Raw genomic sequence first — 24,451 nt, 5'->3', positions numbered from 1 at the left:
AGGCCCTAGGCAGGAAGATACAAGGGCTTTGATGAACTATTTTGCGGGGACAGCGTAGAAAGGAAGAAGTAGATAAAAGAGATACTAAAGAGGTGGAAACTATAGAATCTGGCAACTGATTGGATGTGTGGAGTGCGGCAATGGGGAAAAGAGTAAAAACTGACCGAGATTTTATAATGGTATGACTGGGCTACCTGATCGGTGGTACCAAACACATAAATGGAGAAAGTTTGGGATGAACATCTTTGGACAGCAAAGATGGAGAGTTTAGTTGTGATTATGCTGAGTCAGAGATGTTGCGAGGCCATCCCTGTGGAATTATATAGTACAGCAAGTAGTTGGAAATATGGGATTAGAGTATGGGGATAGAGATGAGGATTTAAAGGTGATTGTATCTGAGAGTGGATGAGATCATCAAAACAGTGTGTAGAGAGAGGAGAGAAGAGAGCAAAGATTAGAACTTTATGAGAAATTTAGCTTCAAGGAGAATAGAGTCAGCAAAGGAGATAGATAAAGAAAAGGACACGGTGAGGAAAGTACATCAAGGAAGAAACAGTTGGTGATATGGAAATTTAAAAACTTAGCAGAAAGTATATCATATTAAAGATCGTAATCACCAAGGAAGTGGAAAGCTAGATTCTTAGAAAAGCATTTTTTTTATGCTTACACAAAAGATAGATATGATTCAATGATCACAGAGTTTACATTGGGGTTTACTCATGCTCTGCACTTCATATTCTGTTTCACATATCTTATTCAACAACTCAGAGGAAAAAAGAATAAGACATGCTTATCAAATCTATGTATGACAAAAAGCTAAAAAAGAAGCCACATGACAAAAATCAAGATTGTATCCCCAGAGATTAGCACAGTGCCTGGCACACAGTAGATGTTTAATAAATGATAGCTGATTGATGATAGCAAGGTAGAATGATAATGTTGAAAATAACATGATAAATGTAAAGTCTTGCATATCATTCCCCAATACACACATACAGAGAGAGAGAGAGAGAGAGAGAGAGAGAGAGAAGAGAGAGAGAGAGAGAGAGAGAGAGAGAGAGAGAGAGAGAGAGAGAGAGAGAACACGACATAAGCACAGGATCAAGAAAACCTAGCTTAGTAGTTCATCAATAGCAACTTGTGGGTTTTGTCAGCTACAAGGTCCCTGTAAGTGTGATGCAGCTGTCAAAGAAAGCATAGTGTTAGACTGCCTAGAAAGAACAAAGGAGTTAAATGTTGCCTCTTGCATTAATCAGATTACATCCACACTGGTCAGACCGCAGATTAAAGTGCTACCTCAAATACGGGGCACCATATTTTGAGAAGGATGTTGCCAAACTGTGGCATGTTTGATGAATTGTTGAAAGAACTAGGGCTGTATAAAAATAAGATTAGGGAGGAATAATAATTGTGAAGGGCTGTCACATGAAAGACAGATTAGATTTATTCCATCTAACTCCATAGGGATGTGCTAGGATTAACGGGTTGAATTTACAATGAGGCAGCTTTGGGGTCAATATAAGGAAGAAGTTGTTTTGGTTTTTTTTTTTTTAATAGAGCTATCCAAAAATGGAACTTGATTCCTTCTGAAATAATGAGTCCATTATCACTGGAATTTCAAGCAAAAACTGGATGACTACATGTTATGGATAGTGTGGAAATTCTTGACATGGAGGGAGATTTGGATTAAAGGATTGTTAAAATCTCTTCCAATGCTAAGATCCTATTATTATATAACTACATATAAGGGATGGATGTGATTGATGAATGAGTGATGGATGAAGTCTTAGCTCTCAATGACTGGGAGAATGCTGATATCACAGACAGGGAGAGAGGAAAGACTAGAAATCTATCAGTAATTATAGAAAATAGCTCAGTTTTGAACTTTTCAAGCTTGGAATACAAGTGGAAATGACAAGTTGGAGACACAGGAATAGTGTTTAGTTTAGGAATTAGGACCAGAGATTCAGATATAGGAGTCATCAACACAGAGCTGACTGTTGATGCCATGAGAATAGATATGCTCCCTATGGTAAGTTTTATAGAGAGAAAAGAGAAACAGGCCAAGAACAGGCCCTTGAGCAACACCAAAAGTTATGGGAATGTAGTAGAGGAATAGCTAAAATAAAACATGATTAAAAAAAAGAGTAGTTAAGATAATTTGGGCAGTGTCACTATAGCATCAAAGAAGCAAATGGAAGGGAAGATTTCAAGGAAGAACACAGTTTCACTAATAGAGTGGGAAGGGCAAAGAGAATGAGAAATACATTGAATGACTTCACTTACTAATTAGTCAGTTGAAATGCAAAATTGTTCTACACACATTACACATCTCTCTTACTGCATCCAATGAATGATATGTACTATTTTGTGTGTATGTGCGTGTGTTGAGTAAAAGCCAGTATAAATCTGTCCTCATCTTCACATATAAAAATTTTGTGTTCACCAGTCACAAAAGTTATGTGATAACAGAATGTTAGGCGATGTCTATTCCTATATATCCTACATATAGGATATCCTATCCAGGATATTTTAGCCTTGATCCAGTAGTCTGTTTTCCCTCAGGAACCAAGGCCTGTGTTTTATAGGTCCAATAACTCGTAGCCATCTCGGACACATGATATTCACTGGCTCTGTGACCCTGGGCAAGTCACTTAACTCCAATTGCCTCAAACAAACAAATAAACAAACAAACAAATAAATAAATAAATAAATAGATAGATAAATAGATAAATAAACAAACAAACAAATGTATGAATGAATGGCTAAATAAGTAAATGAATGACTAAATAAATAAATAAATAAGTGAACAGACAAATAAATAGAAAATGAATAAATAAATAAATGGATGAATGAATAAATAGATAAATGAATGAATGAATGAATGAATGAATAAGAGTTCTTGCAAGAGCTTAAAAGGAACTTTAAAAATCAAATAAGAAAAGTTCAGGAAAAACTAGGGATAAAATAAGACTAATGCAAGAAAATGAAGAAAAGTATGAAAAGAAAGTAAACCAATTGGAAAATAAGATCTAAAAACTTATGGAAAGAAATAATTCCACAAAAATTAGCATTGGGCAAGGGGAAGCCAATGACTTCATAAGACACCACGAAATAATAAAACAAAATCAAAAGATGAAAAAATAGAAGAGAATATGAAAATCTCATTAGAAAAACAACTGCTCTGCAAAACAGATCGAGAAGAGACAATATAAGAATTGTAGGACTACTTGAAAGTTATAACTTCAAAAAAAAAGACTAAACACTATACTTCAAGAAGGAAAATTGCCCTGAAGTTTTAGAACTAGAGGGTAAAATAGAAATTGAAAAAAATCTACCAACCACCTGAAAAAAATCCCAAGATGAAAACTCACAGGACCATTATAACCATGTTTTGAAGCTGCCAGATTGAGAAAATACTACAAGCAACTAGAAAGAAATAATTTAAATACTGTGGTGGTACAGTCAGAATAACACAATATTTAGCATCTTCTACATTAAAATACTGAAGGGCATGGAACATGATATTCTGAAGAGCAAAAGAGCTGGGTATGCAACCAAGAATAACTTGTAAGTGAGTAAGAGGAGAAGGTAAGTTAACAGGGATATGATGTAAAGAGAGGCTGAGAAGGAAAATAGTGTGTAAAAATAAAATGGAGAAATTCACAAATAGCCATTTTAACTTTGAATGTGAATGGGAAATGAATTACGATTGTGATGGAATACTACTGTGCTGTAAGAAATGATGAGCTCAATAATTTTAGAAAACATGGAGGCATGAAATAATGAAGAGCAAAATGAGCAGAATCATGAGAACGTTACATACGGTAACAGCAATATTGTTTTAAGAATGACTTTGATAAAAGGTATTTTGAACATTATAAATACCCAAATTAATTATAAACAACATATGAAGAAAGATATCTGTATCCATAGAAAAAACTGATAAATAGAAGCATATATAGAATAAATTTACACACACACACACACACACACACACACACATATATATGCACACTATTTGTGTCTAATGGTAGTCATCTCTAGGGTGGGGAGGGAGGGAAGAAAAAAAAAAGGAATGTACTTGATAATTCTGTTGTATATTTGAAAGGAATAGCAAGTTGAGAATAGTAGATTTGAAGTTTCATTACAATCATCTTTTTATTGTACTATGTTATGAAAATGATTGTTTTATTTCATAAATCAAAACTAAAATTAATTAATTAATTGGAAAATAAGAATGTCATCATTACTGGGGTAATTTGAAAGAGTATATTATAACAGGAGGCTTGCTGAGTATGAAAAATGATACTAAAAAAATGAAATTGGGTAGGGAAAGTTAAAATGGAACAATTATCTCATACAAAAGAAGTGTGAATGGAAGAACTATTAAAGCAGAGGGCAAAAGGGATGGAGGCCTGGTAGTGCTAGAACCTTATTCTCATCAGAACTGGGTTAAAGAAGGAATAATATATACATCTAAAATGGCATAAAAAGCCTTCTTAACTTACATAGAAATAGGAGGGCAAAGGGATAGGATAAGAGGGGGATTGTTTTAAGGGCGTGCAGATCGAGAAATAGAAGAGAAAGGAGAGAAGATGTGAGAGAGATTCTTAGAAGGGGTCAGATGAGGAAAGCAGTGGTCAGGAGCAAATTAGACATCTAAGGAAGGATAGAGTAAAAAGAAAGGGAGAGAAGGATAAACAGTGAGGAAAAATAGGTTGGAAGGAAATACACAAATAGTAATTATAATTTTGAATGTGATGAATTCATCTATAAAATGGAAAAAGACAGCAGAATGTAAAAACCAGAGCCTAACAATATGTTGCTTACAAGAAACACATTTAAAAATGAGAGATACAAATAGAGTGAAAATAAAGGGCTGGAGTAGAATTTATTATGCTTCAGGCGACACAAAAAAAGCTGGGATTGCAATCATGATTTCAGACAAAGTTAAAGCTAAAATAGATTTAATTAGAAAATCTAAATAAGGAAACTACATTATGAAAACAGGTACTATAGATAATGAAATATTATCAATATTAAGCCTGTAGCCACCAAACACTATAGCATCCAAATTTTTAAAGAATAAGTTAAATTAATTCCAAGTGGAAATAGAAAGTAAAACTATAATTGTGGGGGACTTCAACCTTCCCCTCTTAGAACTAAATAAATTTAACCAAAAATAAATTTAAAAAATCAAGGAGATGAATAGAACCTTGGATAAACTAGATATGATAGCTATCTGGAGAGAATTGAATGGGAATAGAAAGGAATATACCATTTTCTCAGTGGTACATGGTTCCTTTACAAAAACTTACCATATATTAGGGCATAAAAACTTATAGTTACATGCAAAAAAGCAGGTATTAAATACATCCTTTATAGATCATAATGCAATAAGAATTACATTTAATATGGGATCATAGAAACAGATTAAAAATTAATTGGAGACTAAATAACCTATTCTTAAAGAATGAGTGGGTTAAAGAACAAGTCATAGAAACAATAAATAATTTTATTAAAGAGAATGATAATAAGACCATATGCCATAACTTACGGGATGCAACAAAAACAGTAATAAAAGAAAAATTTGTATCTCTAAATGTTTACATCAACAAAATAGGGAAAGAACAGATCAATGAATTGAGTAAGCAATTTTTTAAAAAATTACTAGAAAAGAACAAATAAAAAACCCCCAATTAAAAACCAAATTGAAAATTGTAAAAATTAAAAGTGAGATTAATAAAACTGAATTAAGAAAACCATTGAATTAATAAATAAAAGTAGGAGTTAGTTTTATGAAAAAAACCAATAAATAAATGGTTAACAGGATTTTTAAAAAGAGAGAAGAAAACTAAATCACTAGTATCTAAAATGAAAGGGATAAATATATCGCTAAAGAAGATGAAATCAAAAACAATTAGTAGGCATTATTTTGCCCAATTATATGCTAACAAATTTAATGATTTAAGCAAAATATAAACTTCCTATATTAACAGAAGAAGAAATAGAGTATCTAAATAAACCTATTTTAGAAAAAGAAATTGAACAGGCTATAGTTGAGCTTCCAATGAAAAAAAATCAGAACCAGATGAATTTACAAGGGAATTCTACCAACCATTTAAAGATCAACTAATTCTAATATTAAATAAATTACTTGGAATAATTAGCAAAAGAGTACTACCAAACTCCTTTTATGAAACAAATACTGTGCTGATACCTAAATGAGGAAGAGCAAAAACAAGAAAACTATAGACCAATTTCACTAATGAATATGGATGCAAAAATCCTAAATAAAACACTAGCTAGGAGACTACAATGATATATAACAAAGATTATACATTGTGACCAAGTGAGATTTACACCAGGAATGCAGAGATGGTTTTAACAGGAAAACTATTAATATAACTGATTATATCAATAACAAAAGTAATATAAATCACATGATTATCTCAATAGATGTAGAAAAAGCTTTTGACAAATTACAACACTCATTCCTTTTAAAAAACACTAAAAAGCATAGGTATAAATGGATTTTTCCTTAAAAGGATAAGAAACATCTACCTAAAATCATCAGCAAGCATTATTTGTAATGGGGATAAGCCTTCCCCATAAGATCAGGAGCGAAACAAAAATGTCCATTATCAATAATGTTACTCAGTATTGTATTAGCAATTATATTGTTATTATGTAATTATATATATGTATATAATATATAAGTATATATTATATAATAATATGATATGTTATCACATTTTATTAGCAAAATAGCTATTGCTAGCAATAGCAATAAGAGAAGAAAAGAAAATGAAGGAATCAGAATGGGCAACAAGGTAATAAAACCATCTTTTTGCACACGATATGATGATATACTTGGAAAATCATAGAGATTCAACTGAAAAGTTAGTTGAAACAATAAATAATTTTAGCAAAAAAGCAGGATATAAAATAAACCCACATTAATCAGCACTGTCTATATATCACCAACAAAACCCTGAAAGAAGAGATATTAAGAGATATCTGATTTAAAATAACTGTAGACAGCATGAAATACCTAGGAGTATATCTGCCAAGATACATCCAGGAACTACATGAGCATAATTATAAAACATTTGTATACAAATAAAGTCAGATTTAAATAATCTGAGAAATATTAATTTTTCATGGGTGGGCAGAGCTAATGTAATAAAAATGACAATTCTACTGAAACTAAACTACTTATTTAATGCTATCCCAATTAAATTACCAAAAAAAAGCTATTTTATTAAGCTAGGAAAAATAATAACAAAATTCACTGAAGGAACAAAAGGTCAAGAACATCAAAGGAATTAATGAAAAAAAGTAAAGGAAGAGGTTTAGCAGTTCTTAGTTTAGCAGATCTTAAACTATATTTTAAAGCAGTAATCAAAACTATCTGATGCTGACTAAGAAAGGTAGATCAGTAGAACGGAGTAGACATACAACAGACAGTAGTAAATGATTATAGTAACCTTACGTTTGATAGATGTAAAGATTTAAGCTTTTGAGACAAAAATTCACTATTTGGTAAGAATTTTTGAGAAAACTAGAAGCATTATGGCAGAAATTGGGTATAGATCAATATCTTACACCATTTTCCAAGATAAGTTCAAAATGGATACATGATCAAGATATAAAGGGAAATATCATAAGTAAATTAGAAAAACATGGAATATGTTACCTAGTAGACTTATGAACAGGAGAAGAATTTGTGAGTAAACAAGAGATGGAGAGCATTGTGAGATGCAAGATGATAATTTGATTACATTAAATGAGAAAGATTTTGTACAAGGCTCCAGCTTTTGGGATAAGAATTCACTCTTTGACAAAAACTGCTAGGAAAACTGGAAAAGAGTATGGCAGAAATTAGGCATAGATCAAAATCTTCCACCATATACCAAAATAAAGTCAAAATGGGCCCATGATTTAGATATAAAGGCTGATACCGTAAGCAAACTAAGAGAGCAAGGAATAGTTTACTTATCAGATTTATGGAGAACAGAAGAATTCATGACCAAACAGGAGATAGAGAACATTATGAAAAGCAAAATGGATAACTTTGATTACATTAAATTGAAAAGTTTTTGCTCAAACAAAGCAAATGCAACCAAGATTAGAAGGAAGGTAGAAAATTGGGAAAGAATTTTTACAACCAGTCTCTGATAAGGGCCTCATTTCTAAAATATATAGAGAATTAAGTCAAATTTATAAGAATACAAGTCATTCCCCAATTGATAAATCACTACAAAGGACCCAAGAAAGAAGATGCTATCTACCTAAAGAGAAAGAACTTGATAAATAGACACATGCATAATATGGTTTTATATGTATCTATCTATCTATCTATCCATTTATCTATCATCTATTTATCTAGCTACCTACCTATCTATCCATCTGTCTGTGTCAAATGGTAGCCTTCTCTAGAGTGGGGTGGAGAAGGAGGAAAGAAGATAGCGTGGAACTTAAAAGGTAACAAAAAATAAATTAAATTTAAAAAAAAGAATATGATGCAGTCTAATTTAGACTGAATGTAGTTTTACTTTCAATAATGTCATGTTGATGGAATTTGTAGCATAGCACTACCAAGATATCTCAAAGTAATAGTGTTAAGTTCTAGTTAGCTTTTATCTTTTTTTAAGGCCACAGACTGCACCTCTTGCTCTTCCTATAGGTCATTAGTCATAAAGGGGGACCAAGTGAGAGATTGTAAATGGAGTAGCACAAATATGTCACTCTTACTGGGAGGAAAAAAAAGCAAAACCAAAAACAAAAATCAAACCATATGCCCATACGATTTTTTGTATAAAGAACTCCTTATAAAAAGATGTCATGTACAAAATACATTGTGAGCCACATAATGGAAATGACATAAAAATTTGGGTTTTTACTACATTTTTTCTGGATATATGTTTACTTTAGCATTGAAAAGTATTTCTCATTTTAAAGTTTTAATTGCAGTAGCAGTTATTTAAAAGGTTATATAAGATTTTTTTATATAAGGAAAATGTTGATGCTACATTTCACAGAGATATATATATATATATATATATATATATTAACGATCTCAAAGACTGGATAGGAAAATTATGTTTCTCACAAAAATGCTTCATTTTACATTGGGAATGTAAATGACTTACATTGTGCATATGGGAAATAGAACAGTATTTTTAATGACCTCAAGTGGCTCCCTGACAAAAAGAACCATCTTTTTTAACACCAAGATTCTACCGGGAATACAATATGGTGATATCATATGGTTGTTGATCACAACTTCCAAAGAATTTAAATTGTAAGGCACTGGAGATACACACAGGTGGCATTAAGTTGACTATAACATATAGCCAATGAGGCATAGGAGAATAAAAGATACCCAAGGAATAAGTGATTAAAAAAACAAGGTGAATCAGTCCCTTAATGAGAAAAAGGCATAACATATGGAGGATTGAAGTGCTACCCTGGTAACTATATAATCCTAAAAGACCTGGAGGAAGGACACTGGAAAGCTCCTTTTAATGAAAGGAAGATGGAAAGGGCACTGACAAGAACTACGCAGTATGAGGTTTGGATGGGTTGCAAACCACACTGTGGACATCCATGAGATCATGGAGCCATTGAAATATTGTACATCAATATTAAATTACTATCTCCAGTTTGTAGTATGGAAAATGATGGATACTGAGAATCTTTGAATTACTGAATTTAAGAATTGGGAGGGACCTTAGACATTACCTAGTCTTATAATACCACACTCAAATAGAAACAGATCTCTGTGGGCTGCATATTGACTTAGAAAATAATAAATTTACATTTTATCTATGCTGTCAAGTAATTTTATTTATTTTGTTAAATATTTTCCAATTATATTTTAATCTGGTTTGGGCCACACTTATGAGTTTTTAGGCTACAGGTTTGATATCTCTAACTTAGTCTAGCCACTTGAAGGAGGCTATATGCAATAAATTGTAATTTACCTGATAGACAAACAAAAAAAGTTAAAATAAGTATGTTTTCCCCTAATATATTATAAAAGATATACTGTTTTGCTTTCTGAATTATAAAATTACTCAATTGATAAACCATGCATGTCACATATAACCTGTAGTTAATCAATCTTCCGTAAGCCAGGATGCTCTATTCCCAAACCTTTGCATACGCAATGTAATATTTTTCTCCTTTCCATACACATTGTGCTCAAGGGCACATAGAGTTAATCGTCCATCCAAAAAAAAAAGTACATAATTTCAGATTTCTGTTTCCTCCATTGGGATCATCAGTGTTAATATGTTATGGTAATTTCTACTAGCACAAATTAACCTTAAGTAGTCTCAAGGAAAATGCATTATACATTCATAAGTCACAACCATTAAAATGTGAGTTTTGGGCATTAAGAGAAATTTTAGGGGGATGACAAGTTAGCTGTTATGTATAACTTCAGGTATAAGGTGAGAAATGACAGTACCTCTTTAATTAAACTTCTTGTGTGATTTATTGTTACAACAACTGTTGTGAGGCTTAAATGTGTTAGAATAACAAAACAAAAAAGTAAAACCAGTATTTAGATGTGGCTTATATACCTTATTCACAAGCACCATTACTTTTCCAGGCTCTGATGCTTTTTTCTTCTTATCTAAGTGATCCTTGGCAATGTAAACGGCTACTCTTGTTTTCCCACTTCCTGTAGGGAGGCATATAATAATATTCTTCCCTTCTAAAGCTGGTTTGGCCACTTCCATTTGGTAGGACCTGAGGACCAGTTCCGGCTCAGGAAATGCTCTTTTCTTCTCATCATCTTGGTCTGAATTAAATTGGGGAGGGGCAGAGAGGGGAGAGAAAAAAAGAAGGGTCAATGAGGTATACTAGTAAACACTGAATGAGATATGGGCCTTATCTCCCATATTCCTTTTTGTGTACAGTCTAATTCAAACCTTTTCTTGCTCTGCCTCACAGATGGAGTTTCTGCTCTCAGTTTGCATTTACGAGATTGGAAAAAAAAAAGGAGCTTTGGGTCAAAAAATTATTTCAATATCATTCCCTCTAGAAAGTTTTAAAGACCATCTGAGTTTAACAATTGTTAATACTGAATCTATTTATGTACTAATTCTCAAAGAAAAAAATAGCCTCACTGAGATGAAGTTAATACTGTTCCAAGTTAAATAAAAATCCATCCAAAGTTTTATGAAATCTCTAGAGAAAAATGAAATTGTAGGACTTATCAGTATTACATTACATATTCAATAAGCTCTCACTTTCTACTACCAATGACTCCAATAAAACCAAAGAGACTCCATTAGCATCCAAAAAAAAAAAGTTGCTGATGGTTCCATTTCAAAATGTATTTTAACTTATTTTGATAGTACTATTTGAACGGTAGGAAAATTCACACCAAACAGTGCTTAGTAATAGTCATCTACTAACCCTGCAGGAAGTTTGCCTTCTGTATGAATGAATACAAACAGATGCATTACATTTAAACTAACATTGGATCATCTGTCTGATTCATTTAATTTCAGTATCATCAAATTCTCATTCTAGCCCACCAGACTTTAAAATGCTATATTTTGAGTTCTTTTTATGCTTATTTTGCAGTTAGTTAACAATTATTAATAATTCATTTAAATTATTTACATTAAGGTGAACCCTTATCCAAGAACACCATTACTTCTTCAAAAAAGACTCTTTATAGATCACTAAAATACTAACATTTCACTTATTTTAACTACATTCATCACTTTTTAAAAATACTTTTTGCATAAGAACTAGTTAGTACATTTGTAAGAGAAGATATATTTTAAGCAGTGTTTAACTTCAAGATCAGTGTATTTACTTTTGCTAATTTGCTGTTTGAGCTAGACAGTTTGTTAAAAGGTATCAACAAGATCAGTTCTCTTTTGTTTTATTTCAATCTGCATACATTTTTGCACAGATTAAAAAAATGCTGCTTCCATCAAAATAGTTACATGTATTTTAAAATTTATTTATAAAATTGTTCCTCCTGTTGTCTTCCACTCTTCCTACCCAACTCATGCTACCCTATCTGTGGATATTAAGATTCAGAGAAAGACACAGTGACTTTATAAGTCTTCTTTCCCAGAATGGAGCATAGATCATTTTGATATAGAATGTGATTGGAGGAACAGAACTTGGAGAGCGTTGAGTTCAACCCCACATATTTTATAGATGAAATTCGGTCTCAAAGAAAGTTATGCGACTTGCCCAACTGTTCAGTTTCTCAGGTCCTTTTCTAATTTTAACATTATATGATCCTGTTGTTTATTATAAATTCTATAAACCAATCAAGGTGGATTTTTTTTACTGCTCAAGTAGTCAGGTTTAAGTCTCATTCATGATTTTTATATAACTCTTCCATTTATTATAGTCCCTTTGAAGACTATGAAATTTGACGGATAAGCGCAAATAGAGGAGGCAGGCATGAGAGGTGTATTTAATGTTTATAGAAAACCCAAGTGAAAAGCCCTGCTTACTTAGTAACTGCCAACTGGTCAGCTTGATTCTTACCATATCATATTTCCTTAGGTGAGTAAAAAAGAATTTCTCTACATAATCAACAATGGAAGAGTTTTCATCCTTTTGTGGTTACAAGGAGAGAATTGAGCTGATTTTCATTTAACCAAGCTAGTAACCAGTTTCCATTTAAAAAAAAAATCACTGTTTGAATTTTGTTTTATTGTGGATGTTTTTTTTTAAAAAATACATTTTATTCCCTTCAAGAAAGTGAGATCAATTAATGAAAATGACATTTTAAATGGGCAAAGATTTTGAAAATATCCTCTCCCTACAACAAATATTGAGTCTAAAAACACAAAAATCATCTTACTTTTAAGAATTCTATAGTTTGTAAATGTCCAAATTAAAATAAAATATTCTTTAAATAATAATATGCGACTGGAACCACACCATGTGGCAAATTTCAGCCTCAAGTTGATTTTGACAGCTGAGTTATTCTTGAAGAAAAAAGGTCTGTCACTGCATGTGTTAGAAATCCAAAAAGCATAACTCCACCTAAAATAAGTAATGATGGAAAAGTACACCATTCCAGCTGGACAGGCTGAAATGTATTATCTACAAATCTATGGGGAATAATAGTTACATATTAAGCAAATATTTAATGCTAAAAATATTAACATTTTGTGAGAATCATTTTAACTCAATATGAATAAGAAAAAAATTGTTACGTGTGACTAGAAATCTTTAAATTACCTTTACAAAAGATCAACTGGTTATACAGTTCTGGGGTATGATACACATAGATATGAATAAGTCCTCACTAAATCCTACTCTGATGCCTCATCTTGGGGGTGAACTGGGGTTCTCAAAGATTCCTCAAAGAGTGAAAATTCTGGTAGCTTCTACCATGTTAGAAAGACTTTGAGTACAGTCCCGGCAACAGACTGAGTCCACTGGCCATTTGGTGATGAAATTTTTTGGCCTATAAAATCTATGAAATATAAATAAACCTCAGTGCTGTGTGGTTAACCTTTTGCTTCTTGTAGTGATGGTGCCAGTGTCAGGGAAAGGGGATAGGATAGGTTGCTTAGAATCACATTGCTTCGATATTATCTAAATTTTTTCTACTGTGTTGGTATTCTAAATGTGACATGCTTGCTCCTAGCTAGGCATGCATGGAGAATGGGTCAAGAGGGCTAGCACTTTTGGGGAAGATGAAAAGACAATGAGAATTCTCTCTCAGGGTGTGCCAGCACATGACTGAAGGAACTAAATTATTTTATCTTTATATTCTTGCTATAAATTAAACCAGAAGGAAAAAAGTGGCAGCCAAAAGGAAAAATGGCTTATACTTTCTCCTTGGACAGGCAAATAAAAGAACTGACATAGCTGACTTTACTCTGTGCTCAAATACAACAAGAAATATTTCATAGGACATTTAGTCATCTCTTATTGATGAGCATATAATAACAACAATAATAGCTAAACTTATGTATGCTTCAAGGTTTATAAAGAACTTTACAAATATCTCATTTGATCCTCACAACAACCCACACAATAGGTGCTATTATTATACTATATTACAGATGAAGAAACTGAAGTCTAGAGAAGTTAACTGACTTGCTCAGGGTCACACACAGCTAGTAAGTGGTTAAGGCAAAATTTAAAATCAGGTGTTCTTGACTCTAAGGATAGTACTCTGTCCTCTGTATCATCTAGCTTGACTACTTATGAAAAGTTTTTTTTAATTCACTGACATTGGCTTTGGAGGATGAAGAAGTAGCAAGATTATAAGAAAGAGCTTAATAAGATGCTTTAAATTATATCAATATATAACCCGATGCTCAACAACTTCAATACAAAGGTGAGAATAAACAAAGATGATGTAAAATATATTGGAAAATACACAGAAAAAACAAGGAATTAAAGAAGCCTAATACTCATAGAAGCCGCATGCCTGCATATCTTCTTCAAAGAGAGAATCAGTAGGCACTAGACATAGAAAGAACCAATTAACATTGAAAAAATGATAATATTTTAATAAACTGAAAATCACTGATATGGAATCATTACTGAATCAACTGTGTATACCAAACACCAAATTGTTAAAAGAAATATCAAAATCAGTACAAATTAGAAGAAAGAATAAAAATCAGAAAAAAGATATGGTACATAACTGAAACAAATCAGTCCAGAACTACTCAAATGAGATGGGATATGGAGAAAAGGATATAGGCACAGACAATTATATAGTATCTGAATATAATATTTTAAACGATGTAAATCAGTTGTCAAAAAACCCCCCAAAACACAAACCAAAAAGGCCTAAAAAGTATCTTTATAAAAATCAAACATTTCACGTCTCAAGCAGAAAATATTGCTGCCATAGGGAATATGGGTTTAAATATAAATTCGTTCATAAAATCTCACAAAGAAAGATGACAGATTATGAACATCATTACCTAATAAAATGAAGAAAAACAAAGGGTAAACCAATTTGAAGAAAGCTTGGGAACAGATCCAACTAAAAAAAAAGTCATCCAAGGAAATTTAAGGATGAAAATGTAATGACAACAGCAAACAAAAGAAAAATGGAAAAGATCTGTGAAGACTTTGTAACAAACCTTCTTTTTAACCATCAAGAACAAGTCAGCCAACAAATCTAGTGTCTAACATCATGGTCCCTGATGTGCTTAAAGAGGAGATAGAAATGATACAAATGGAAGAAATGGTATAAAAACACCCCACAAGCATGGGAAAAGCAGCTGGATTAGACTAGTGTTCTTAGAAGAGAACCCTGCTTGAGGCAACACAATTGTGAAGATATTGAGGGATTGCTACCCGAGGTATCTGAAAGAGGGGAAGATGCTAAAAAGCATAAACAAAAATCTTAGATCATATTAGTACCAAAAAGGCAACCAAGAGAACAATTACGATTGTACTAAATGTCTACTTTTTTATAATAAACTATTTTCTAATCTGTATATAATTTTTCTGGAAATATATCAAGCACCTCCTCAATGTGGGTATTAGGAGGGGACAGATATATTGCATACAAAGTTCCATTATGTGCCATACATATATCATTATACAAGTGACTGGATGATGCCTAAGATACAAAATCTCACTATGCTATTTTTATCATTAAAAAGGCATTTTATTCCATACGGAAAAACACTGTCTTAAAGGCTATCTTCCAACAAGGTGTCTTCCATTGATACATTAAAATTGTTCAAGATTTCTCGAGAGGTATAGCAGAGATAACCTTGTTTGATGACTCCTTGATTGTAAAATATCAAGCTATGATAAAACAAAGAGATTTATGCCTGCCAAATGTGTTTGTCCCTGTCATGAAGGAGATGCAGTCCAGAGTCCAAGTTGAAGAGAGATTTCTTCTGGACAATGAGGTCCCCCAAATGCTCCTCTTTTCAGATTATACTGCTTTTTGCATCAAGCCCTGGTAAACTGTAAAGACTCATAATGACTGAAGAGTTTTAGCCTGATCCTTTGCACAGAAAAAGTCAAGTGGATGACGAATATCTACTGTCCAGATGATGACATGCAGTTAGATGGACTATAGAGATCATCCATCAGTGTAAATATTTTGAACAAATAGTAAAGTGGATGAAAATAGTTAAGTCCAGAACTAAGTAAGAGGAGAATGGGATAGTTTGCTTTCAGTGAACTGCAAAGTTCCTTTCATAGCCTCAAACTTCTCCCCAAAACAAAGACTCATCTTTTTAAAAGCAATATTTTACCAGGGTTGTTATTTGGCTACGGGTCATGGAACACTGGAGTCTCTTAGGAATTAATTAAAAATTAGTATCACCTAATAGTCAACGGAGGGGCACATGATATGTACGAGCAGGCTGCAACATATAACAAACAAGGAACTCTAAAGATGAACCAAAGCAAATAAAGTATGTCACCAAAGAAACTTGCTTGAAAAATAAGGTAGGCTGGGAATGTGATTAATTATTTCTAAAGTTCCTCCTCATTCTAAATCTAGGATATTGTTATCTAAATAAAAACAAAAGTGTAGCACCTATGAACGTGTGTCTTTATTGCCATGGCTTAAACCCCAATTCATGTCTGAAGTAAGGGGAAAAAATAGCAAATGTTAAGAATTTGCAGGTTATTCTTTTGCCATCCCCACAATTAGAGTGTGAATTCTTTAGAGCAGGAACTGTTTTTGCCTTTCTTTGTATCCCCAGTACTTAGCATAGTGCCTACACATAGCGGTTATTTAATAAATGATTGTTAGCTGACTAATTTGCATATTATAAGCATGTTTCTGATTGAATTTAACAAGTCTTGCATTTCAGAACAAAAAAATTCATCAAAAACTTCTTAATATCTCTAAGTCATCTAGGAGACTACCTTGAATACTATAAAATGCATAGTAAAGATTTCTTGAGTGAATGATTGAATGCTGTTGAAGAATCCTTACTTAGATAAATAATAATAAGGCTAAGAATCAAAAGCCTAATGAGAATCACAGTCCATGAAGGTACTTAATATACTTCACTGTGAAATCTAGCTGGAAATTAGGCTTGTTATTTAACATGAACAGCATTTGGTAAGATCTTAAATTATTTTCTTTATTAAACCATCATGGCAGGCCTACTACCTAGTGAATAAAGTTTATAGAGGTCCATGAAATCCTGAGCTAATTAGTTCTACATAACTCCTTCCAAAACAAATTGTTCCCACTGTTATCCCTAATAAATGTGCCCATTCAACCTGCCAATGACCTACTTCATTTACCCTTGTTAACAACCTAACTGACCTAGATATTATCATACTCTAATATACAGGGGGTCCCAAAAATCATAGTGCAGTTTACATAGCTTTAATAGTTGAAATCTGCACAGACTTTTGGGATACCCTGTATTATATCCTTTCTTTCCTTATTTAATCCACCAGGAAGCTTCCTGAGATCTACTCCCCATATCACTATTTCACTTGATTATTTTATTTTCCTTGAAAACCTTTCCAATGGAAGTGATCTTCCCATATTCCTGAAACAATCTTTTTTTTTTTTTTCCTCCCTCTTTTAGCACTTTGACATTTATTAGTAGGGTGATCTGGGAAGTACCAACCTCAATTTCTGATGGTGGGTACTTAAAATATATGACTAAATACCTAATTTCTATGCTATTTCATTGGTAGAGAGACCTCTCAGGTGTGCAAATTCCATTTACCAATGTAGGTTGGCACCAACTCTTCAAATCACAGAGCTGACCAGAGCACTAAGACCCTAGGCAACTCGCCTAGGGTCAGAGCCAGTATGTGTCAGAGGTGAGATTCCAATCAAGCTTTTCTTGCTTCTAGGGCCAGCTCTCCTATGACAGTACTCTTTTATCTAATTTTATCTAATAATAATCTTAAATAAGCAATAATAATAACTTATATTTAAGTCCCCTTGATGTGAGGTAGGTAGTAAAAGTAATATCAGCCCCATTTTATAGATAAAAAAATTGAGGTTGCTACTTGCCCAAGTCATATAGGTATGTGCCAAAGGCAGGATTTGCTTTCTTCCCAGCTCCAAGTTTATTTCACCATCATATCTCCTTCCACAGGGAAAGGACATAGTAAATATTAAATAAAAAATACCAAACTAAATTCTTTTTAATTGAAAATAAAGATGACTTTAAATTATTATACATAGTTTGATATTCAAAACAACAATTTCCCCTATTGTGATTTTAGAGGCAGTACTATGAGGAATGAAACATGATCAAAAGAGAGTATGAATCTCCTCTTGATATCTTTAAGAAAGATGTACAATTGTCTTTCTGGGATGATTCTAAATGTTGCTTCTTCAGTTCAGTATTTCTGTGATTTCTCTGAAAATCCCTTCAGTTTTGTATTTATGGGATTCTTTTGAGTGCTTGGCAAGGAACTCCCAAATATACACAGCTTCTTAGAATAAAGAAGGATTGGAATATTTCATTTCTAATGTGGCCACTTTCCTAACTCCAAAACAGGAACAGTGGACAAATTTTACCAGTGGTCTTCACACAAGCCTTTACAATTTTTTCCCCTATACCAACTGACTAAATCATTTGTAATTCTTGTTTCTTTTCCAGCAATATTTACAAAGGAATGAAGCTCTTTTTCCTTTCTACGCATCCTTTTTGAATATGGATTTTTATTATATTATTATCTACAAAACCACATACATTTTGACTCTCATTAGCCAATTCTTTATTAATTCTTGGATTAAAAATATGCCCCTGGGCATTTGGGCACATGTACAAAAAGGAATACAGCATCCAAAAGCATTAAATTAAATTATAACAGATTTCATAAATAAAATAGCCATGACTCTATGGAATTTAGAATGTGCCAGACCAAAAAGACAGGTTCTGAATCTAAATTAGATTATTTAGTTCTGAAAGACTTTTGTAGGTTACACTTCAAAAGAAGGTACATGGCAAAGTTCCAAAACGACCTCACAGTGAAAAAGAATTGTTTCACTTCCATAAATACACTAAGTAGGGTATAAGCAGCAGCCCCACTCTTGCTACTATATGTTGTCTTATTTCACACTTTTTAAGGTTTACACAACAGTTATGCGGTACCTGAATCACTTCCCATGGTGCCTGAAACACTGCCCATGTTGCTGTTATGTCCAAGACTTTCATCTAAGCAGCTGACACTTCCTTCTGCCAAACTTGTGTCTGATTCTGCAAAGGAAAACATTTTAAAATATTTTTAAAATATTTCCAAGCGTAAACGTATTTTTAACTGCACACCTCTACAATACACAGTACATACAGTTCAGTGTGAGTGGTGAAGGCACACCCAAAAGAGATAACTGAAAAGGTAAGGTAAGAGTTTCTGGCCAACTACATTTAAAAAAAAAAATTCACCACTATGGGCAAGTAGCTGCTGGACAGGGAAATAAACATTGACTATCACTATGAAATAGTGGTTTTTTCATAAGTGCAATATAGTACATACCCACCACAGGGAAATAGAGAAGATCTAATGCCATCATGGCACTGGGAATGGGCACCCTTTTCCATCTGTGCAAGTTTTGCTTCAAAAGGAAGAACTGGATTTGATATCATTGTCTTATCTATCAAAAAGATTGTCTGGAACTTACTGGATTCTATTATACATAATAAATTTTGCAAGATATTAGTCAAGTCTAGTTATATACTGATCAACCATGAAAATACAATAAAGATCCAATTTAAAATCACCAAAATGAAATTCCATTTGCTTTCCACTGATAAGTAAAAAGATAGGTTGATTTCAAATTCCTACTAGAAGGAGGAATTGAGGTTGGAAATCAACTTTGTCTTTTATTAGCATTAAGCTAATCTTACTAAAAGAATGAGGGCTCATATGAACAGCAAATGAAAGGATTTATTAGCATCACTTTAAGCACTCTGATTTCCCCCTTTAGGTTCTCAAAAAAAAATAACTCTGGAAAACCCTTTCACCATCCTTTGAAACATCCTCCCTTTGCGTATTTCTCTCCAAGGGTTACAAAAGAGCACTGTTGAAGAATCAGAATCAATAGTCAAAATCTTGTAAGATCTGTACTCGTTTATCTCTGCACATACTACTTCCCTGGTAGAATCCAAGGTCCTGGAGGGCAGAGACTGCTTTAGTTTTGCCTTTATAACTCTAGGACTTGAGCCAAGTGGCTTGTATATAATAGGTACTTAATAATTGCTTGTTGAATGAATAAATGAAGTCAATCAACTTAAATGTTTGTACGGAAATCATGCAATTTTCACTTCACTATGAAAGTTTTTTATTACACATAGTTTTGAGAGACTAAGTCATTTTTCATTTTTATTTCCAGATAGCTATTATGATCTCTGGTTCCCTAGAACTAAATTTCAACCAAAAACCAACAGATAAAAATTAAATATAAAACCTATTCTAAAAATAATTTCTAGATTAAGAAGTACACATACATATTTTTAAAATTTCATTTTATTCCTTGCCTTTTCCCACTAAATAGCATCTTCCTGTCATTGGTACATCTGCCCATAAAATTCTCCTACTTGACAACTCTATCCCACACTCTCCTCGGAGCTACTAACAAGAGTTACCTCTGGGAATTGCAAAGTGCCATATTTAAACTCTCTCAGCGAGATGTATAGCTTTTCCCATGCAATCATAAGGGAGCCTTCAAATCTGAGTTTTGGAGCTAATCTGTGACAACTGATAAGCACAGTATTTTCACATTTGTGTATTTATGTTGTTCTAATATACTTAAACAATATGCATATTAGCAGAGAATTTTTCTATAAAATTCTTATCAGCTCCCTTTAACTTTTAAGAGATGTGATATGCATATTTTATTGGATCAGGCTGTAATTCACCAAGTTTCATAAGCTAAAAAGATCTCATCCAATACTTGGAAGGGAGAGTTCAACTTAAATCAATCTAATTTAATTAATTTATTTATTAAATGCCCACTGTTAATGTGCAAGGCCAGGTGCTGGGGACATTAACCTAAAAAAAAGACACAGTTGATGCCCTTAAGGGACTTAGAACATAATGATTCATTTATATCCCTTACCTCCTTAATCTGATTGCCATTTATGTTTTAATAGAGGATTATGGGTTTAGAACTGGAAGGAATCTTAAGTCATTTAGTCTTAATCCCCTCATTCTATAGATGAGGAAACAGAGCCTGAAGTGACTTGAAAAAGGTCACACAATCTGAGTCAGAATTTGAACCTAAGTCCTTTGAATTCTCTTTCCACTCTAGACTGTTGTTTCCCTTACAAAACCCCAACACTACACAACCTCCACCTTCTTAGCTCCTACATGCATGCTGCTCCTGAACAGTGCCATAAGGCCATCACAAATATATGTTATCTGTTCAATTTTGTAAGTTCTTACAGCTGAGATGCAATCACTTTACTTTTCCCCAATTAAGCCCTCACCGTGATTGTTCCAAACCTTTGTTTCTTTGCTCAAACTTTCCACACATTTTTCCTTTGCCCTTTCTCTCAGCAAAGAACCTCTCTTCATACTTTGCTGAGAAAGAGGCTATTCATGAACTCTCTCTACTCCCCTGTTCTGCATATAAAACCCCCTTGACATTGCTTCCCATTTTCTTCCTTTGCTCCATTCTCTGATAAAGAGGTGACCCTTCTCCATGTGAATCCTAGCCTTACTATTTATGCCTTTTATTCCATCCCATACGATCTTTTTCAGATGATTGACCCACTATGATCACCATCTTCCTCTAATTTTTAATTTCACCATATCCAATCCTACTTTGTCTCATCAGAATAGATCTCCTCTTGCATAAGAGATTTTTCAAACTAGATGTTCCGTAGATGTCTTGAACTCAATATGTCCAAAAGAGAACTCATATCCCACCCCCCACATCCCAAGTCTACTTTGCTTCTGAATTTTCCTATTACTATCAAGGGTACCACCATTCTCCCAGTCCCCCAGTTTGCACCTGTGGTGCCATCCTCAGCTTCTCCCTCTCACTCACCCTACATATCCAACCACTTCCCAAATTTTGTCATTTCTATTTCTACATTTCTTTCATGTGTCCTCTCCTCTCCACATAGCCACCACCCTACTTTGCATTACTTTTCACTTAGATTATTGCAATAGCCTCCTAGGTGGTTTCCCTGCCTTAAGTTTCTCCCCACTCTATCTTCCATATAGTCACAAAGTGATTTTCCCAAAATGCAATGATAATCTCAAAGGATTCACAATGAAGCATTCTATCCACCTCCAGAGAAAGAACTGAAACTATCTGAATGCAGACTGAAGCATGGGATCTTCTCTCTTTTCTTTCTTCCTTTATTTTTTCTTATTCGAATCTTCTACAAAATGACTATTATGTAAATGTTTTACATGATTGCACATGCATTAACTATATCAGATTGCTTGCAGTCTCACAGAGGACGGAGGGTAGGGAGGGATAGAATTTGGAACTCAAAGCTTTTTTTAAAAAGTTAAAAATTGTTTTAAAGTGTAGTTGAGGGGGAAATTAAATATAAAAAATATGGGAAAACCCCCAAAATGCAAATCTGAGTATCTTGCCACTGTTTAATAAACTCTGGTGGCTCCATATTGCTTCCAGAATCAAATATAAACTCTCCTCTTTGACATTTAAAAAAAATCTCATTATATCCTGACCCTTTCTTACCTTTCCTGTCTTCTTATACATTATTTCCTTCCTAGCACTGAGCTCTAGTCATACTATCCTCCTCTACTCTTCAACACATGACACCATTTCCTATCTCCATACCTTTGCACCAACTGTCCTGTGTCCAGAATGCCTCTCTCTCTCTTTTTTTAATCACCACCTCTTCAAAGTCTTGTGTTTTTTTCAAGACTCAGCTTGTGCCACCATAACATGAAGCCTTTTCTGGCCCTCCCAGCTGTTAGTGTACTCCCTCCCTCCCAGAATCCCTTGGTATTCCTTTTATATGCATTATCTACACATGCTAAGCAGAGATGTCATTTCTCTCTCAGCATGTAAACTTCCTAAGGCAGTGGCTTTGTATTTTCAGTTTTTGGCATCTATTAAGCAATTAAACTGCTGATTGTTCAGGGAAGCTTTCAAAGAAAAGCTGCCTATACATCTTTATGCATCTTGTCTTTACTTTCTCCTCTAACTCCTCAACCCATTGCAGTCTTGCTTTAGACCTAAAACTGATTTTTCTATTGTTTAAAATTTTTTTAATTTTTATTTTTCAAGTAACCAACATTTTTAATGTATCTTTTCCTCTCATTAACCACCTTCCCCAGTTGATCAAATTAAAAACAAAGCAAAAGAAATCCTTCAATATATACTAAATAGTCTGGCAAAACAAATTCTCCTATTAGCCACTCTCCAAAAATGTACATCTCTTTTTACATTTTAAGTTCAGCCCTTCTGTCAGGAGGTGAGTGGTATGTTTCATCTTCATTTTTTTTTTTTTGGACTTGGGTTGATCATTGTGTCAATCAGAATTTTGAAGTCTAAAATCATTTTTCTCTATAATTACATTGATTTATTTCTGGTTTCTGCTCTTTTGTTCTGCATCAGTTCATAAATTGTCTGTTTCATCATTTGTTATGGCACAATAACATTCTGTTCTATTTACATACCACAATTTGTTTAGGCATTCCCCAATAGGAAGTGAACCCCTTAGTTTCCAGTTCGGAACTACTATGAAAAGAGCTCCTATAAATATATTTGATTTCTTTGGAGTGCAGATCTAGCAGAGCTGGATCAAAGGGTATGCAGAGTTTGGCAACTTTCTGGACATTGTTCCCACCAAATTTCAAGAATGGCAGACCTGTTTCACGGCTCAACTAACAGTGCACTAATGTGCCTGTTTTCCCACATCCCCTCCAACATTTATCACTGTCCTCTTTTGTCACCTTTGCCAGTTGTATAGTTGTGATGCCAGACTTCAGCAATGACCTCTGACCTCTTAAGTGTTAAGCATTCTTCTTAGGCCTAATCCTTCTTAACCTTGTTGCAGATTTGACACTGTTGCTCACCCTTTTTCAGTAGTATCTCCTCTCTGGGTTTTTATGACACTGTTCTTTGCTTGCTGTCCTCCTACTCTCTGGGTAGCTCCTTCCCAGTTTCCTTTGCTAGATCCTCATCCATGTTCCCTTCCCTTGGGCAGCTACATGACACAGTAGACAAGGCACTGGGACTGGAGACAGGAAGACCTGAGCTCAAATACCGCCTCAGACACTTACTAGCTATGTGAGGTTGGGTACGTCATTTAACCTCTGCCTCAGTTTTCTTAACTGTAAAGTGGGGATAATAGCACCTACCTCCCAGGGTTGTTGTAAGGATCACATTAGATAACTGTAAAGCATTTAGCATAGTGCCTGGCACACAGTAGGCACCATACACATCCTTCTCTCTTCTCTGGGGTGTGCCTCGGGGCTCTGTTCTGGGCCCTTTTCTTTCCCTATACTCTCTGGGTGACTGCATCAGCTCCCATAGGTTCAAGTA

The 24,451-nt window shown here is 33.7% G+C and overlaps 1 protein-coding gene across 1 annotated transcript in view; it reads right to left on the bottom strand.

The window, feature by feature from the left end:
- The window catches only part of IFIH1 (interferon induced with helicase C domain 1), a 112,136-nt gene that overhangs the window by 33,898 nt on the left and 53,787 nt on the right, over positions 1–24,451 (bottom strand). Inside the window, exons 5-6 of the mRNA XM_021004885.2 lie at positions 19,074–19,178; positions 10,596–10,816 (exon numbers count right to left, since the gene is read on the bottom strand). Of these exons, the coding sequence (XP_020860544.1) occupies positions 10,596–10,816; positions 19,074–19,178 (326 nt within the window). The remainder of the gene's footprint in view (positions 1–10,595; positions 10,817–19,073; positions 19,179–24,451) is intronic.

The sequence above is a fragment of the Phascolarctos cinereus genome, unplaced genomic scaffold (assembly GCF_003287225.1).
Source record: "Phascolarctos cinereus isolate Bilbo 61053 unplaced genomic scaffold, phaCin_HiC Scaffold_726;HRSCAF=1367, whole genome shotgun sequence".
Classification (NCBI taxonomy): domain Eukaryota; kingdom Metazoa; phylum Chordata; class Mammalia; order Diprotodontia; family Phascolarctidae; genus Phascolarctos; species Phascolarctos cinereus.
The sequence above is the reverse complement of the archived record's forward strand: the minus strand, read 5'-3'. Positions and strand labels throughout refer to the sequence as shown.